Source organism: Ammospiza caudacuta, chromosome 1 (assembly GCF_027887145.1).
Source record: "Ammospiza caudacuta isolate bAmmCau1 chromosome 1, bAmmCau1.pri, whole genome shotgun sequence".
NCBI lineage: Eukaryota > Metazoa > Chordata > Aves > Passeriformes > Passerellidae > Ammospiza > Ammospiza caudacuta.
In genome coordinates, this window is record NC_080593.1 from 118,315,477 (window position 1) to 118,334,938 (window position 19,462).

Here is a 19,462-nt window from a genome sequence, read left to right on the forward strand (position 1 = left end):
CCCCAGAGCCTTCCCTTCCCCAGGCTGAACAACCCCAGCTCCCTCAGCCTGTTCTTGTAGGAAAGGTGCTCTATTCCTCTGATCAGCTTTTTGGCCCTCCTCTGGACTCATTCTAGCAGGTTGACATCTTTCATGGGCTAAGGACCCCAGACCAGGTGGGGTCTCAAAAGCTCAATTCATCATTTACTGGAGTTTAAAACGGGATCACCTGTGATGTTACACTGCTTGTCCTCCTGTGTGCTGGCCTGATTACCCCATAGTCCTTCACAGAACATCCAATATGCAGATTTGTAATGATTTCAGATCTACTGACCTGTCTGAGGTGGAAATGGCTTATTTCACTGTATAGCAAAAGAAAAAGATATCACTTAATGCCTGAGGCTGCTCACAAACATTACTCTAGTATGGTTTTAGATGTCAGCCAGGGCAAACCACAGCTAGAGAGTGTGGAGAGTCCTGATGATGTGCCCTGGGTTGCAGGAGGTGCTGCATGCATACATATTGCTAAATCTGGGGGAAAAATTGACCTTGAAGCAGCAGAGAAGCTCAGCAGAGCAGGTGTATAAGGGGATTTTTTCATATCATCTCACAAATCCACCCTGTATTCTCACCAGCTGTGCTCAATCTCTGATGCTCGGGAGGAAGGCGAGAGAAAGCCCCAGGACACCCTGTGCTAATTGTGGGGGGAAGGAACCTGCCTGAGTCCCAGAGCCAAAGCCCTGAAGGAGGAGACCTGATTATACTCTACTTTTCCTGCTGAGCTGCAGGGGTTAGGAGCACACACACAGGATGAGGACGGCTTCATCAGAATCTCCCTTCACAGCGGAGAGACAGGCTGCTCTCCTCCCCTTGCGAGCGTATTTGCACACAGCCGCAGCGGTTGTCCCATTATTTATGCCGTGAAAAAAAATAAAAAAAATCCTAGCCTCTTCCTTGACTGGCGTTTGTTGGGTAAGCTCGTAGGTGCAAAACACCCTTCGCAATGTGCAATAACCTGTAAAGAGAGGCCAGCAGCCACCTCCCCTTGTCCTGGGCGTGGCGGGCTGTTGGAGGATGCTGCGGGATGCTGTGCGAGCGCCGCTCCAGCGGGACGCTCCCTGCATCTCAATGATGCCCGGGCTGTTCGTGCCGAGCCGGGCAGCGGCTCCCGCAGTTTCCATGGCGCTGCCATGGTGCGCTCTCCCCACACCTTCCCTTATCAGCATTTCCCACCCATCCTCCTCCCTGTAGCACGCTGCTTGCTCACCCCGAAAGGTCAGCCATTGTAATGATGATTTCAGCAGGGGGAGGCAGGGAGGCCGAGGGGTGAAAAGGTGAGCTCTGAGCAGCGCTGTGCGTGGGAACCGGGGGCTTGCCTTGCGCTCTACAATGAGAAATTAGAGAGCTTCCCCTCGTCACCCCCCTCTCACTTCCCAGGCCGGCCGAGTCAGATGCCCTGACGGAGTTAAAAAATGTTCGTGAGAAGTGGCTGGAGACCTGACTTTAAATCTTCAGCATCTCCTCGGCAATTGATGTGCCAGTGTGTGCAGGGGCGAAGGGACTGCCTCTGTCCGCAGAGGAAACTGATACAAACGCTTACAGGCATCTTTTTTGTTTCTCCATTTTCCTCCTGCCCCCTCCCAGTGCTCGTTTGCAGATGGAAAGAGACAGATTTTTCCTCCGACTTTTATCCAATTGACTGCCAGAGTAAAGCACTGCATCTCTTAACTGCCTTCCTTTCTTTCTTTCTATAGGACAGCTTTCCTGCACGTTTTGGAGGAGTCCATTTTGTCAATCAGCCCTGGTACATCCATGCCCTGTACACGCTAATCAAACCATTCCTCAAAGACAAGACAAGGAAAAGGGTAACTAGATTGGAGTGGGGGTGGGGAGGAACCTGCAGACCTGGATTTTCTGAGTAGCTGCCTGTTTTCTTTTCTAGTTGTTTTTTTTTCCCCTCTCCATTTTCCATGTGGTATAAGAGAATTGCTGCTGTTATTAAAAATTAGAGTTTGGAATGGTCTGGATTGAATTAATAACTCAGCCAGGGACCAGAAATTTATCACTAACAAAGCATGGATACATTTCACTGGGACATGCTCAGGGATAGAGAGAACTGGCAATGTAGAGGGACTATCAGGCCTGGCTGAAGTTGCTTGCAAGCAAGGGAAAATTCAGTTCAACTCTTTTTGTAGGAGTAAAAATTCATATTACATTCCTTCAGCAGGGTGACAGTTTTCACATGGTGGTAACTCACTTGCTTCCACCAAAAGTACCCATGCCTGAAGGCTGTTTGCTCACACTGCAGAAGAGGCAGATCCTCTCCACTGAAACCCAAGTGAATTGGGGGTTCTGCAGTCATCCTAGCCATTTGCTCTCTGCATTCTGTCAAACAACAGCTAAATAATCCCCCAGAATCCACCCTGAGGTGGGTCTGACTAGGCAAGAAAAGGGTAGGACCCACCTGAAAGCAAAAGAGGGATTAGAGAACCAAGTGTCGCTGAAGCAGCACCGAGTGGTGACACAGCCTGATACCCCCCCTGGAAGTGTCTGTACAGGGCTAGTGGCACCCTCAGATGCTGAAGTCCTGCTCTTTATGCCTGCTTTTAGTAAGCTCCACTGTCACCCTTTTCTTCTCACTGCTCTTCATGTAAGCGTCTATCCTCTTACAGTAGCAATAATCAGTCATAATTCCTGACTTCTGCTTCTCCTGATCTGGTACTTAAGAAACTGAAATTGTCAAGTGCCAAAAGCAAGCGAATCAGAAGTGTTAGTAGTGCCAGCCTAATTCTTCAGCTGCCCACCCCGAATTAGTCCCCCCTCTTCTGCCAACTGAGTAAACCCTGAGAGCTTTTGAAATTCCCACCTGAAACTGCAGAGTCAACTAATGACGCTCCAGACATCAATAGTGCTGCTATTGTACTTAATGAAGTAAGGAGTGGGTGACGACTTTGAACTTTTTCTTTTATTTGTTAAAGATCTTTCTTCACGGGAACAACCTGAACAGCCTCCACCAGCTAATACACCCCGAATGCCTGCCCTCTGAGTTTGGGGGGACTCTGCCTCCCTATGACATGGGGACGTGGGCTCGAACGCTGCTGGGTCCCGACTACAGCGATGAGAACGAGTACACCCACACCTCCTACAATGCCATGCACGTGAAGCACGCCTCCTCCAACCTGGAGAGGGAGGCCTCACCCAAGCCCATGAAAAGGTTGGTACTGCCCTCGAAATCAGCTCTTTTTTGGCTCCCTGAACAGGTTAAATCTCACAGGAAGGGCTCACCTGGCTCAAAGGGAGGCAGTAATTTGGCAAACATTGATGTTGACGAGCGCTTCACTCTGGACTGTGCTCGTGGTGTGGTGGGAGAAAGGAAGTCTCAGTGGAACCGTAATTACTTGTCTGATTACTGTGCATGAAAATGAGGGGAAATTAATGAGCCCCTGCACAAAGCATTACAGAAAGTACATCAGGGTGAGGTGCTGGCCTGCACGGTGCAGTGCACCCAGTGCACTTCAGCACTGGTCCCAATTCCTTCTGCTCCTCTGCTGCTGCTGACCCGTTTGTTATCCATGAGGGATTTACCTCCTTGAAAAGCAGCTTTTGTACGATGAACACCACTGCCCTCTAAAGGGAAAAGGAGTTGGTCTCCTGCCTCTGCTTCTGCTTCCACTGGCTCTGCAAAGCCCTGCAAAGGCAGTTGCAGAGCTGCTCTTTACATGCTCTGATTTTAGTTCTAGTGATTGTGCATTCAGCTCTGAGTGCTCAAAATGACACCTCTGGAGTGTGTTGCCCTCAGTAGCTGGACTGATTGTGGGGATGGGGTCAGGAAGTCGGATACCTGGCACAGAGCTATGGGTGATATGGCTGAGCCAGCACCAGCTGCAGTGAGCCATGGCCATGCAGGCTTCCCTGTGTGAGTGTAACATCTGCACTTGCCTCACCCCTGGCACCCCCTCCATGAAACTGCTTTCCCTGCAATGATGCTTTCCTCGCTGCTGCCACTTGATGAGTGCCATGCTCACAGGCACGGCGTCACTCTCCGTGACAGGGAGCAGCCATCATTTTGTCACAGCAAAATCAAAGCTGACAACACAGACAGGCCATAATGTCATGCAATTAATTTTGAAAGTCTTTCATTTTCAGAGGAAAAAAGAAATGCATCCTTGATTCACAGCTCCCTTCCAGGTCAGAGGGATGCCATGCAGCTGTATCTGGAAACACTAACACTTATGACTGACTGCAAGAGCTCACAGCCACAAGACTTTCAGGGTGTGAGCCTGCAGCCTTGTCATGAAGTGGGGTGGCCACCTGCATTGTCAGCAGTTCTCACTCCTGACCACCAACTGAGGCTGGGAGCCAGCATGAGTTTACAAAGCCTGCCCCAGAGAGCTGAGTTTAAACCAATTTATTTTTAATAAATATTTCCAGTGAAATACACTGAGTTATTTTAGAAAATACTAAATATTTCTTTATTAATAAATTATATCCCCACTTATGTAGGTTTATAGAAAGAAATCTGCCATTTTTTAAAGCTCCAAATACGTTGAGAGCTGCTCACAGGTAAATCTTTGCTGAGGATCTGATCCTTGACTGCAAAGAAGGGAGGGTCTTATTGTGCCCTCAGGGGAGAGCCTCAGCTTGAAAATTAGTTCAGTGCCAGAAAACCCTGCCTTGAGGCAAAGCCTTCTTTTATAATCTGTTCACTAATAAAAAAGTGCACTAATACAAATGCGGGCAGGGGATGAATCTAATTTGTCATGTTGCCTCTGGGCAGACCAGATCTAACTTTTAGCCTAATTTCGTTACTCGGCGGTTAAGTCAGCCATCTGATCTTGCACCCCGTGGTCACTACTTGCTGTTAAAGGTGAAAAGTTCACAGCTCTAACAGATTTTCTCCTATGAGTATTTGCTTTGATTCTCCTTCTCCTGAAATTATGGTTTGGCCCAATCACAGGTAAAAGCCTATGTTTAGAAAGCATGATTTTGTGCTTTATTGGATTTTATTTTTTTATCAGATTTATATCTAAGGCATCTTAAAAGGTCTCCAGACTTCTACCAGCATTACCTGTCTTTATATATCTCCCCTCCTTGCCTCTTTAGGTTCATATATCTCTAACACAATGTGAAACTCAGGCTATGACTGAGATATCTGGATACTCCAGAGAGGTTTGCACTAGGCATAGGTGATCTTCTGACATTATTCTTCATCTTAAATATAACTCCCTCACAATTTTTCTATCATTTCTTTCCCTTATTAAAACAATTTCTAGTTTTATTGAAAATATCTCCTCTGGTCCTCCTGCCCTGGCATACACTCTAAGGCAACATGTTAATTTTGTGGTTTTTTCTGATGAAATGATCAGTTTAACAAAAAATAAAGGTAAAGGTCACTGACTTTTTCATCAGCAATCATGCTCCACAGAACAGGGCAAATATGACTGGGCCTTCTTAGGTTTCTGCAATTTAAGGCTAAAAAGCCTGAACAATTACAGGACCTTTCCTCTCTGACTGCCCAGACATCACTGCAGTTTGCCTGCCCTGTAACCAGCTGCAGGGCAGGGCACTGCTTGTGAGACTTTGGCTTTGTCTGGGGGCAGAAATTGCAGTGGCTGTTCCCAGCTGTGGCACTGTCCCGCTCTGTGATGGGATGCAGAGCTGCAGCCCCTCCTGGCTCTGTGGCCACTTGGCTGTAAAGCCACACAAGCCCATCCTTGCTAAGGCTGCCACTGGACCTGAGGAGTGTAAAAGCACCTGGAATCTTTGAGCTCAGTGCTGCTATAACAGCTGAGAGCTGTGACCACATAGATGTGTCCCTGTGAAATGAAATGCCCCCATTCTCTACACCTGGAGAGAAGCTCACCCTTGACACCTACTCCAAAAATAGTGTCTGGCAATTTAAGTAGCAGGGAGGCTGAGAAATCAAGGTAGGAATTATAGATTTGGAAGAAAATTGCCAGGAAATGGAATCAGAGAATGACTGACCAAAATAATGTAGTAGCCATGTAACCTGTATTAGCAAATGAATGGAAGGAGGGCAAGGAGGCCCTTTTCAAGATGTTCCTGAGACCAAGCTGAGAACTAAAATAAATCTCCAAATGCAGGCCAAGTAAAAAATGAGGTACTAAGCAGCAGTGAGAGGGGCTGAAGCTAGAGCAGGTACCTGCCTGTAGGTTGGCTTTAGGACTGACAGCAGTGCTTCGGCTCCTGTCACCATGGCAGGGACATGTAAATTGAAATAAATTCACCTGAGAACTCTGGGGAGCATGAGGAAAGCAGAGAGCATAATTTTCCATCAAGAAGCTATAGAAGACAGTGGTTTGTTTAACTTCAGATAGCAAAGGTTGAAATGGATTTGAAGGGAAAATCTGGGGAGAGAGAAGAAGTATTTGAGAAAAAGGACCATTTAGGCATTAGGCATGAGATCAAATGGGTATAAGTTGATCAAAGTATACCTTGGCTGCAATTCAGGGTTGGTTTGCTAGCCATCAGAGGCCAGAAACAGTGTGCTAGTATGACAGTCTGACTGATACAGGAGTGAAAGACTAATGTGAAGGGGCTACAGGAGATTAAACTTGCATAGCAAAGTCTCATTAGATTCCAGCTTCTGCTCCATTTAACAGCAACGGAACCAGAACATTATCTTCTTCCCAGTCATAGGCAGAGGTGGTTTTCCCAGTGACTTGCACAAGATTTGTTCTCAAGAAAGAGTCCTTGTTGACTTCAGAAAATGGAGGTGTTGTAGATGGGGAAAGGATTTAAAATCCTCTTAGGGAAAGGCTGCCAATGACTCTAGTCAATGACATAATCTTGAAAATTTTGAGATTTGACAAGAGTCTACAGTATGGAAATTCTTTAATCAAAACCATTGCATTTTTTTCCACCAGTGGCCACATGAAGTCCCACTGGAGCAAAACCAAACCAGCGGAAATGGCATTCCCATCTGCAGTATTGTCTGGGATCCCAAGTACACCATGAACAGATGGGAAACAAAGCAAAACAGCTGATGACTCCACATAATGAGTCTTAATTACCAGGGGGGGAGGGTAGGGGGAGCAACAATAATAAAAATCCATTCAGAATGTATGTTTGTTAGCATTCAGCTCAGTGAAGTCTGAAATGTGCAAGGTAGTAAACATGCAACCCAGCATTAATACAACATGCAACCCAGCAAACTTAGTTTAATCTGAGAGCCTGGCTGCATCCGTCAGACAATTCTGGGGGCAGTAATGGCATCAGGCCCTTTCTCTATCTTGAGCCATCTCTTCTGAAGGGTCCACATCCATCCAGGAATCCTGTCACTCAAGAGTTTTGGGATTTCAGAGTCATGTAAATGGTGCAAAATTTGGAGCACAGGGAAGAGTATGACTTCCCTTTCAGCTGTGGCCAAGTCTTCTGTGATCTCTGATGGTCAAAAAGGGGCCTTGAGTCAACAGGGAGCTCACACAAAAGCAAAGCATTTGCCTGAGGCGTTCATGCTGGCTTTTGTTGATGAGGTGATGTTTTTAGGAGCAGCTGGAGGTTTTATCTGGGTGTGCAGTTTAACAAATAGTTATGGTGGATGGTTAAGCCTAGCAGTTAAAGAGTCAGAAACGGCTCTCAGCATATCACTGTGCCAATAGGGCACAATTTTTTTGCCCCATTCTCCCAACAGTAGGAGATCCAGGTCTGTAGCTATTTGGGTACCTAAAAGCAGTGGGTGAGCATCCCCAGGTGAAGGTATGGATTCAGTGGCTGGGTAAGATATGAAAGAGGTCTGTTCTTTGGAACTTTCTTTTTTCTCCAGCGTCACCCTTGCTCTTACACTGGGGTCCAGCAGCAACAAGTGAGCTGCAGCAGCACGTTCCCTCTCTTTGACTCACTTTTCTTTACAAGAACAGCCCTTCTTCAGCTGCATCTGGGTCACTTGATTTTTGAACTTGCTCTTCAGTCCAAGTGGTGAAGACTGTTCTCTGCCTTTGCTTGTTCCCTGCACAGGCACCAAGCACAGCCTGGGAGCTGAATGTTCCTTCTCTGCCCTCCCAGGTATCAAAAGAGCACTAGCTTTTAACCTGCTGCCAGTGCAAACAGGTTTGAAAATTTAAAAGTGTCTTGCAGAGAAAGAAAATTTTACCAAACAACTACATGTATATTCTGGCTAAACAACCTGGGTTGTTTAATCAAACTTATTTAATCAAAATATAATTAATTGTAACTTTATTCAAATTTGGGGTTAAAAATTATTCTTAGGACAACATGGGTTGCAAGAGCATTACTAGCACAGAGTCAAGCTTATCAGAGACTGTAAATTCAGAGGTAGGGTAAAACTTTTAAAGTAGAGCCAAGTACACTAATTATGAACATGTACAATTGGTGCATTATGTTTTTCTATGTAAAATAAAAACTTAAAGAATCATAGAACTGTAGAATAATTTAGGTTGGGAAAAATCTTTAAGATCACTAGGTCCAAGTTAATCCAAGTCCACCATTAAGCCTTGTGCCTAAACACCACATCTATACATCTTTTAAATAACTCCAGGGAATGGTGTCTCCACCACTTCCCTGGGAAGCCTGTTCCAATGTTTACAATCCCTTCAGTAAAGAAATTTTTTCCTAATATCTAATTTAACCTCTCCTGGTAGAACTTGAGGCTGTTTCCTAAAGGACTTGAGCAATCAAAGACTCAATGGCCTGACTAGTGGCTCACCAAAAGTCCCCATATTATGCATTTTGAAAATGCAGTGGAAAAGTCTGTTGGAATGCATGATGCTGAGTTACAGCATGTGGATTTTTATGTCCCAGATTAGAGTGAAAGGATTTTAAAGTACAGATGAGGGTTTAGCCATTATTGCCTCCTGATGTGTGTTTTCAAAAGCCCTGATATATTCAAATGAACTCACTGCTGAAACTAATTGCTGTTTCTCAGAAATGGGATCCTGCTTCCAGAAAGGATTTTACAACTGGTCCGCACTAATACCGACTGGAACAGTTTTAGAACCAAAAGGGGCCGTTCATGGGGGTGACTTATGTAAGGTTTTTATTTATTCAGACTTGTTTCTCCATATGCCCAGCTGGGCTCTGCAAGGCAGACCTTTCTAGTTGTTATCCTTAGTGTGACCTTAATGTTCCTTGGCCATATGTTTCTGCTTTTATGGGTCATGTTTTATGCCGGTTCACAGTCAGCACCAATTTACTGCACAAGTAGTAAAATACCAGCAAATAAAAATCAGTATGAAAATGTGTGAACACTTCCTACTGCCCATGGATGGCAGCTGGGCTGCTCTTCTTGTAGCTGGGGTGCATTTCTACTTCTGTTGGGGCAAAAGGGAAAAACTTGTGCTAAAATAACTCTATAATACACAAGACCTATAACATAAGGCTTACTTCACTATTTTATTATAAATTATTTCAAACAAAGGAGAATTTCTGAATGCTTCTGCAGAAGTGCTTCCCCCATACACAGATGATGAATGAGACATGGATTGGTAGTAAAGAAGGTGTCCTAGGGACATGTATATTGTGTAATGTACGCATTATCTAGTAATATAGAGTTTAAAGTTATATATTCTCTTTAAAATTTATGGCTTTTAAACAGAATCCAGTTAATACATCAGAAAGAAGTGGAAAGCAGCCACTGGATCTGGCACATCAGCCGCTCCTAGGGAGGCTACAGGGGAGATGATGCAGAATATCCTCAGGAACCTGTAGTGAGAGAAGCCAAGTGAGTTGCACAGCCACAGCTGAACCAAGGGCAGGAGGGATGGGGAGCTTGGTACTGGGGATGCCCTGGGATGAGGTAGGAAATCAGTTGCTCTCTGGGGGCATTGGCAGTGTGGGCTTCATTCCATCTGTTTGCAGCACTCAATTCCCAGTGCATGGGTGCACAAACACAGGCTAGAGGTGAGAATGGCAGAACCAGTGCTGTTCAGGCTGCCTAAAATACTGTGCTGTAAATTATGTCTTCAACTGGCTATAAATTTGCCAAAAGTTTAGTAGTTTAGATTAGAGACATGACACTTAATAAAACAAATGGTTTTACACTGCTTATGTCTTTTGCTGTCCTGTGAAAAATCCTCCTACATCTGGCTGAGTTACAAGCCTTTGAAAGGGCAATTCACACATGCCCTGTAGAAACATATTTAATTTTAGCATTTAATGGCCCCGCAGATTGCCTCATGCTTTAGCTTGGCCTCCCAACATAAATAAACTTGTTCAGCTTGTGTTGATGGTTCAATGCCCACAATGTGCATCTCCTGCCTAGGCCGTGGGGTGTAGAGGGCTTTTGTAATTACAACTTTTACTTGTGATCACAATTGTCTCTGCACTAGGCCAATCCATGGCATGGAGCCAGGATTTGGAAGACTGACACCTTTTGCTTGCAGAGCTTCATCGTCCCTGCTGTTGGCAGGAGAATTGGAGAGGATTTAGTGGTGAACCCATCTGTGTATTGGAGACTTGTGTCACTGGGATGGGAGCCACAAGGGACACTGAAAGATGAGGGGGGCACAAAGGACTGGAAGCAGATGGACTAGGACACACACTTGGTGGGCAACAAATGTCTGGTGGAGACCGGGTTCAGTCTGTTGGGTACAACCCTTGAGGAGCAGACCCTGCTCTCCTTCTCCCCCTGACCCCTGTGTCAGCCTGGCAAGTAGCTTGAGCCAAATTTCACACAGGCTGTGAGATTGCACATTGCTTGTTTTCAACATGCCAAGCTATAGACTGTGGGGTCTAATTTCCAGAAATACTCAGCACTTGCCTGCAACAGAAATCCATGAGACATGTGCTTTGAAAACACAAGCTGCCACTTAAGGCTGAGGGCTCTGCAAAACCAGACCTTCAACACTGGGCACCCCATTGGAGGAACATTTGCACCCTAACCTCACTATGTTTCAGCTCTCCACATGCAAAATGAAAATCAAAAGAAAACCCACTCTCACAGTCATGCTATGGCAGTAAATGAATGAGCATTTAGGAGGCACACAAGTACTGCATTGATAAACTCCACAGAAAAGCTCAGGAGGGAATTAAAAAAGGCTATCTTCAGAGCAGGCTTGGGACTAATATGCAGCAAATGTGTCACAGAGCCACACACTGAATCACCACAAGAAAGCAGCATGAAAAGGCACTGACTAGCACAGCACAGTGTATGCTGAGCACTGAGGGAGGAAAGAGCCCTCTGGGAAAGAACAGAGTGTGCTCCTGGGGCCAGGGTGCAAGGCACAGGTCTCAACACCCACACACACCTGGCCAAGGGACTGCTGCTCCCACAATCTACATTTTAGTTTTTCATACTGTGGTGGTGCTTGACTTTCCACTCTAAATAGTGCATCTGCAGGGCTGCTTTCATGCTGTAGTGCTGTTCTTCTGAAGGACAGGAAACTTATGATGTATGATGGGGAAGTAGAAAGACTTATCCCCTTTGCTCTTGGTGCTCTGTCCTCCCTGGTATTGCCGCACAGCAGTGAAGAGAGTATGACTCAGTGGCAGATCTGGTTGAGATGCTGAGAACTGGAGTCACTGGAAAGGGAGCTAGAAATGGCAGACTGAAAGATGGGGCAGGAGTAAAGCGCTGGATTGTCTGGGAAAAGGAAGCTGTTGGGCTTGACAGAGAGCTTGGTGGGCAAGGAAATGGGAATAAGCAGGAAAGGCGTGAGTGCTCATGACAAGTGCATGTGTGTTCATGTGTGAATATTCATAAAGTGTGAGAAGAAATTTTTTTCATTATCTGGCCTGAATTTCTTTTTTTTGATATCAAATTCTGCACACTTCATAATAGCTCTGTTGAATCTGATGTAAATTGGTGTTTGCTGCTGCAGGGTTGTCTTTGTTTGATCCTGTGACTAGGCTTACCCTGTGATAGGTGACATATTGGATTCCAGAGGACTAAGGGTATTCCAGGAAATCCTTGCTGAAGCAGATGCTGCTATTCCTTCTATGAGAAAAAAAAAAACATGTGGAAAAGTCAGTCTATAGCAGAGAAGGGAAATGGCCAGGAAAAGCTCTCACACAGGCCTTTCCCCTGCCCTGGACTGAGGCAAGATCTTGACACAGAGGCTCAGAACACTTAGGAGAAGGAGATATTGGGCAAATCCACTCTGATGAAAAAAGACTGAGATATGCACCTTAATTCCAAGGCTGCTGGCACAGACCAACTCCTGTCCTCATTTCTCAGGGACAGGCCCCGCCCAGAGGACACTGGCTGCATTTGCCCTGCATATGCTCTTGTTCCATCTGGGTCTCAGTGGCCTGAAGGCATGAGACTGCATGTGCTGTGTCACCCACTTAAGCATTTCTGTATAACTCAGAGTGTCTGCAATAAGCTGAGAACTTCTCCTAGCCCATCAGAAACCTGTTTTTACAGCAAGTGCCAAAGGACACACACTGCATCCTTGCAGGGCAGTGTGGGCTAAGGGACAGGTCAGGGCTGGGTGCTCGGACAGCCAGGCCATGGTTAGAGCCAAATGTGGTGCAGTGCCATCCCTATCCCTCTTTGTGCACACCCTGCAGTGAGCTGTGCTCAGGGTTTGTGTGGAGAGAAGCAGCTGTGGCCAGCTCTCAGGTACCAAGGGACATGGCAAGAGCTGGTGTGTGCAGGGAGGATCAGGGGTTTTGTGCTGGGGTTCACTCTGCAGCAGCTGCCTCTTCAGTGAGACCTCTTACTAGGGTGTGCTCACCGCCAGGGAGGAAGATGGGTACTGCTGCCAGAGTGGCCACAAAGTCAGCTTCCATTAGGGAAGTGCAGCAGCTTGACACCACAGTCCTGAGGGCAGAGCCTTGGCAGCAAGATAATGCCAGAGTTTTCACACTGCTCTTGCCCCTGGGCCCCTAGACATTGGTACTGCTGCATCTCTTTGCAGTGCTGAGATTGGTGTACCAAAGCTGCCCCTCTGGGCAGGTCTCTATGACACAATACTCTGCTGTCTTAATGCACAGCTGTGAGCCAACACCAGTGTAGAAGCTGTAAAATTGCTTTGGCAAGAGATTTGAGCAGTGTTTGTGGGCCTGGGCACAGAACCCCACGCCATGGCTGCTGCAGTGTGATTGTGCCCTGCTGAGCAGGGCTTGCCAAATCTGCCCACACCACCTGGGAGCATTTCCTTTCCAAGCACCTTCAATAACAGAAGGGTACCTTTGGCCACAATCACTTCACAGATATACATCTCCACTGTTTCTGTGATACCAAGGAGAAATCCTTGTTTTTCCCATGCAGTGAAGCCATACACTTGAGTGAGGTGTGTTGCAGAACACTCTGAGGTGCTACACCCACCTCTACAGTCTGATGGAGGGAGAAAGACAGAGAGAAAAATATCCCTCAGACCTTGTCAGCATAAATGTTCACTAGTGTGATTTAAAAACATATGTTCTGTAAAGGGAATGAATGACTGGGAGATGAACAGCCCTAAGGTACTGGTGAAATCTGAACGGAATGTAAGTGAAATGAGCAGATGGGAGGCGAGAGGTAGAAAACAGTCACTCAGTGTGATCTGCAGTGTGTCATTCTGAGAGCTTGAAACCTCAGAATTTAGGGAAGAAGACATGCCACCCTCCTTTTTCATTCACAAACCCCCTGAAAGGAAGCCCAGCACAAAGACATCCTCACTCCTGTGGGCTGCAGCACATCAGCATTCCTGTGAAGAAGAGCATATAATGAGGGATCAGAGAATTGGAGGATATCTCTAAAGACAAACATGCTGTGATACACTGGCACTTACTGTTGGCTCAGCCCAGGATTTTGTACTGTGTTTTTTATGGGAAACAAACCTGATACCCAGCAAACATCAATTCCTGTGAGCTGATTGACTGCAGCTTTACTCTAAGAAGAGCCTTCTGAAAACAGCACAGCTAGGAGTCTGCATCCAGTCTTCTTGCATGGTTTTGACTGAATTGGAGAGAGTTGCATAAAAGTGGCCACACACATAAAGCCATCTGTTCTCTTAGACATTGATGTACATACCTATGCAGTGCTGTCATCTGAAATATATGACCAGCCTGCTGGAGAAACAGCTGGGTATTGTTGATTTTCCAGACTTCCAAATATTCTTGCTGAGCAGTAAAACAACCATGGGGGGTTTGATTGACGCTTTAAATGGACCACACTCAAATGGTACCTAGGGTTCAGAAGTGAGACTGAGAATTCATTCCTCTTTCCATTTTCATTTTGTTCTCGTAAGAAAGGTTACCTAGACTTGGAATCTAGATTAGTAAAGTCTATGGGCATTGGCTTGTCTTTTAATTACTTCAGATTTAGCTCACTGTGATCACGTACTCTTACAGGAGCTAAGTCTCCCACAGGGATCAGGTTAAAGAAAGACAGGCACAGTGTCTGCCAGCTGAGGGCAGTGACCCTATCTGTGTGATACAAACAATTGTCTACTTCTGTTAAAATTTAAGTCAACCAGATTCTCCACAGCCAAGGATCTTTCATACTGGTTACTGAGAATTTTTAGCTGAGAAAGGAAGGAAACCAGAAGGTTTTGAATTCATGTATAACCACTGATAATTCCAGAGCTGCAGAACACACAGGACAAGTGTCACATTTCTGGTGAGTACTGAAGGTAATATAGTGAAGGTGAATAATGAAGGTGTGAGGCAGTTGTGGCTGTGATATGTAGGAAACATTGCCTCACAAATCATGAAATCTGTTCTTCCTGGTTTTAACAGATGAGAAAGCATCAGAGCAGGGACTCCAATGCAGGTAAACCATGAATCATATTTTTCTACCATATGTTTAGAACAAGTCAGATGAACAGCACCCCAAGAATGTTTATTTCTCTGCCATTTACAGCACAGAGTGACCATAGATGTCTGATAATGAGATGAATCAAAACACAAGTGACTAAAATGTATTGACAGGAGAAGGCCAGTGCTATTTCTGTTTCCTGCTTAGATGATTAGTTCATATCTGGCTCAGGTCAAAATGACCTGGACATTTCTTGAACATGACAAAGTAGCTGCATTCATGCTGCAAAGTATAATGAAATGGTTTTAGGCACTGTGATGGCCTCTTGGCCTCCATCTGTTACTCCAGGACGACATGAATCCTCTACAAGTCTTTTATAACACCGAGAGCCATAACCTTCAGTTATCTAATCAGTTGTTTTGGATACCCTATGGTGCCTTAGATGGACACAGATATCTATGTTTAGCAGCTGAATGTCATCCACACTGTGAAGGCTGACACCCCAAAGGCATAATTGACTTGTAAAGAAAATAGTTGCCCTGTCAGGATAGAGAAAGATGAATTGGGATGGTTAAGAAAAGTTGGTATTTCTGTGGGCACAGATTCACAAAAAGGTTGAGGAAGAAATCTCTGGAGATCTTCTACCCAAACCCCTGCTAAGTGCAGGGTCAGCTAGAGCAGTTGTCCAGGATAGTGTCCATCTGGATTTTGAATATCTCTAAGCATGAAGATTCCACAACCACTCTGAGCAATTTGTTTCTGTGTTTAAACATTCCCCAGTAAAAATTGGAAGTTCCTGTATTTTTATCTATGCCTGTTGCCTCTTCTGTCACTGAGTATAACTGAGATTATTCATTTGTGTTCTACTATTCCACCCCATCCCAAATATTGATATGGAAAGACAGCAAAACAGAAATGCTTTTGTCTGGTGCCATGAACAACTACTGCTGGCCATGGGATACCACCAGAGCAGTGTCCACTGCATTGGCAGGGCCAAAGCCTAACTCCTGCTTGCCAAACAAGGGAAGTTTTGTACTGCTTATTTACCATTTAAAATCAAAATGGCTTAAATTGTTGTGCAAGAGGGTGCTTTGAATGCAAAGATAGTTGCAATTTACAAAGATTAGTCAGGGCAAAGGTACTTTGGTGTCTTACTACAATTTATTTTTCAATAGGTTAAGGTGCAATTAGATACACACACACCTTTTCAAGAACCATGAACAGGTTGTCTCAAAAATGTGAAATGTGGTTGTGAAGTCCTCTGAATAAAATGTTAATGTAGCTAAAACAAGGAGCAGTACTTTTAAAATAAGTCACTTGTGTTTTGATTCATCTCATCATCAGACATCTATGTCACTCCGTGCTATAAATGGCAGAGAAATAAACATTCTTGGGTTGCTATTAGTCCTAGGCTTAGTGCTAGAGCCAGTATACATTACTCCCCTAAATAGTGTGTAAACTTGCACATACCTAGAGTGTGACTGCTTTCCTTGAACTAAACATGTGTGCTAGATACACAAAAACCAGATGAAACCAACAGAAAGGTTGCTTCTTTCAAACAGTATTTTTCTTATATTAATTTCTAGAGCCAAAAATTACAGAGAATCTCATTGCCCAGAGCTGAAGGACCATGACTGTGAGAATGATCAACTCCCAGCTGACCCTGAACTTGTGCAGGATCTGCTGCTCCAGCTGGATCCCTGCTAATCCATGGGGGCTGATGGGATTCACCTGAAAATCCTCAAAGAGTTATCTGATGTCACTGCAATGACTCTCTAGATCATTTTTGAGTGGTCTTGGTGATCTGGAGAAGTCCCAGCTGACCAAAAGCTGGCAAATGTCCCAGTTTTCAAGGAGGGCAAGAAGGAGGAAATTTCAGGCCTGTTAGTCTCCCTTCAGTGCCCAGCAGAATCACAGAAAAAATATTCTGGCAGTACTGAAAACTACCCAGAGGATAATGCAATCATTGGTCACGTTCAACATGGTGATAAGGAGAAAATCTTGTGTGTCAAACCAGATTTCCTTCTACTACAGAGTAACCCACCTAGCTGATCTAGGAAAGTCAGTTAATGAGATCTTTTTGGAATTCAGCAAAGCTTTTGATGCTGTCTATTACAGTGTCCTTCTTGACAAAATATCCAATACTCAGGTGGATAAACACACCATGTGATGGGTGAGGAACTGGCTCAGGGGTCAGGCACAAAGAATTACAGTGAATGGGGTGACATCAGGCTGGCAATCTGTCACTAGTGGGCTTCTGCAGGGCTCCATCCTCAGCCCTGTGCTCTTCAACAGCTTCTTTAATGAGGTGGATGCAGGACTGGAAGGAATACTTAAAACGATCAATGGGAGGAGCTGCTGACTGCCTTGAAGGCAAGGTGGCCCTGCAGAGAGACGTTGACAAATTAGAGAGATGGGCAATCACCAACCATATGGAATTTAACAAGGATTCTGCACCTGGGATGGGGTAACCCTGGTTGTGTGAATAGTGTGGGGAACAAGAGCTTGGAGACAAGTGCTGTGGAAAGGGACCTGGGCTCCTGGTTGATGGCAAGCTGAACATGAATCAGCAGTGCCCTGGCAGCCAGGAGGGTCAAGTATGTCCTGGGGTGCATCAGGCACAGCATCACAGCCAGGTGAGGGAGGGGATTGTCCTGTTCTGCTCTGAGCTGGGGCAGCCTCATCTCGAGTGCTGGGGGCCGTTTTGGGTACCACAATATAAAGCTATTAAGCTATTAATGAGTGTTCAAAGGAGGAATGAGGATGGTGAAGGGACAGGACAGGAAGCCACACGAGGACCAGCTGAGGTCACTTGGTTTTTCAGCCTGGAGGAGATGGGGAGACCTCATTGTGGTCTGTAGCATCCTTATGGGGGGATGTGGAAGGGAAGGTAGTGATATCTTCATTCTCCTAACCAGCCACATAACCTCAGGAAAGGGCATGAAGCTGAGTCATGTTATTTTGGATATCAGAAGAAGATTTTTCACCCAGAGTATGATTGGGCACTGGAACAGGCTCCCCAGGGAAGTGGTCACAGCACCAGCCTGACAGGATTCAAAAGGCATTTGGACAATGCTCTCAGGCACAGGGTGTGACTCTTGGGGATGGTCCTCTCCGGGGCCAAAAGTCGGATTCGATGATCCTCGTGGGTCCCTTCCAACTCAGCACACTGTGATTCTACATTTACTGGTCAGCTGAAAATGCTTTCTGCAGCAGTGGCTGAGAACACTGCAAATCATCTTTTCTCTATCATTAAATAAAGTAAAGCTATAGAATGAATTCAGGATGTTTTAGGACAATGAAATATATATCTCATGGTAAGTTATTACATTAGATTGTGAGTTGCATTGATTCATATCGTCAAAACCCGACAATCTACATTTTTAATACTTACCATAGTAAGAAGAATGTGAACACAATTATTTTGGAATCTTTTTTGGAATTGACTGATGTTTTTATTTTTCTACATAAAAAAATAAGTTAAAAATAAAACTGGAAACACTTTTCAGCAAAGAAACCCCTGATGTATTTGGAAAATGGAAATCCAAACACAAATCCTTTTTTGTGTCTTAGAAAATAGCAGCGATTGTTCAAACCATGACTGTGCCCTACAGATAGATATCAGAATTTTAGGATAGCAATCTAAGCAGCTTTTAGCAGAAACAAAAAAGAAATTGTTGCTGCAGAGCTTAGTAGATACAAAAATCTCAGTTGGATCCCTCCCCACATTATTCAGAAGGTCTGGGCATAGCATTTGAATTATTTGGCTTTTGGGCTTTGGAGGTCAGGTGGGTTACAACACATTTACTCAATGCTCTGGATTTTTGTTTCTGTGTAAAAAGAAACAGCATAGCACCTGAACACAGAATTTAGGATTATGTTGCTCCCAAGGTGGTGGGCATCCAAGTACCATTATGGTGGAGAAACCTGTATCTTGCTGTTACAGAATGCAAGAAATTTTGTGTGTAATAAGATGAAAGCGGAGATGATCAGCAGTGATCACAAAAAGAAAAATTTTCAGATTTTTCACAGTTGACTTAGAGCAGAAACTTTCAGCTTGCAGCTGGGAAATGCTGCAAAGGACACACAACTTTTTATATCCATTGAAGGCAGTGGGTCAGACAGAAACAATACACTGGTGATGAGTATTAATCAGGTACTATTTAATAATAATTTAATCTGGTAGTCAAAAAGAAAATAAAAACCTGGTGATGTTGCGACTTCAATCCATTCCATAACAGTTTGAAAGCCACATGATTATTTTTTGTTGCCTCATACTAGAAATATGTAAATTGCCATTTAGCATACTCTCCCAAATCAGTTGCTTGTCTATATTAAAATGCAACCATAAATCACTATTCATGTCACATATCTGTAAAAAATATGCAGTGAAAACATTTGGGCAAACATAATTTCTTTGAAAATTATGGCATAAAGTCTTCCCATTGAGCATCCAGTTTTTGTTATCTTTCTTTGGAGATTTTTTTTTAATGAAAATTTTTTATTATGCTTTAATGAAAGCTCCAGGCATAAGAATAGGAATAATTATCATACAAGTAATTCACAGTCATGATATTCAGTCCTGCAGTAGCAAAGGATGTAATTTATTAAGGATTCTTATCAAAAGAGAGGTGACATCTAATCTCACAAAATAGATAAAGCATAAATGAACAATTGGGAACTACAAATGCATCATGTATGGAATGACAGCTACTCCTAATTCTAAAAGCTAACCATGAGAAAACTGGCTTTCTATAACAATACTATGCACCATTTGAATGCCTGGTCTGAATGACTCTATCCTCACTTATGAAAAAGTTC

At 44.5% G+C, this 19,462-nt stretch overlaps 1 protein-coding gene across 1 annotated transcript in view; it reads left to right on the forward strand.

Moving 5' to 3' along the window:
- Positions 1-19,462, forward strand: part of CLVS1 (clavesin 1) — an 87,615-nt gene that overhangs the window by 67,108 nt on the left and 1,045 nt on the right. The window contains exons 3-4 of the mRNA XM_058815440.1: positions 1,734-1,844; positions 2,958-3,193. Of these exons, the coding sequence (XP_058671423.1) occupies positions 1,734-1,844; positions 2,958-3,193 (347 nt within the window). The remainder of the gene's footprint in view (positions 1-1,733; positions 1,845-2,957; positions 3,194-19,462) is intronic.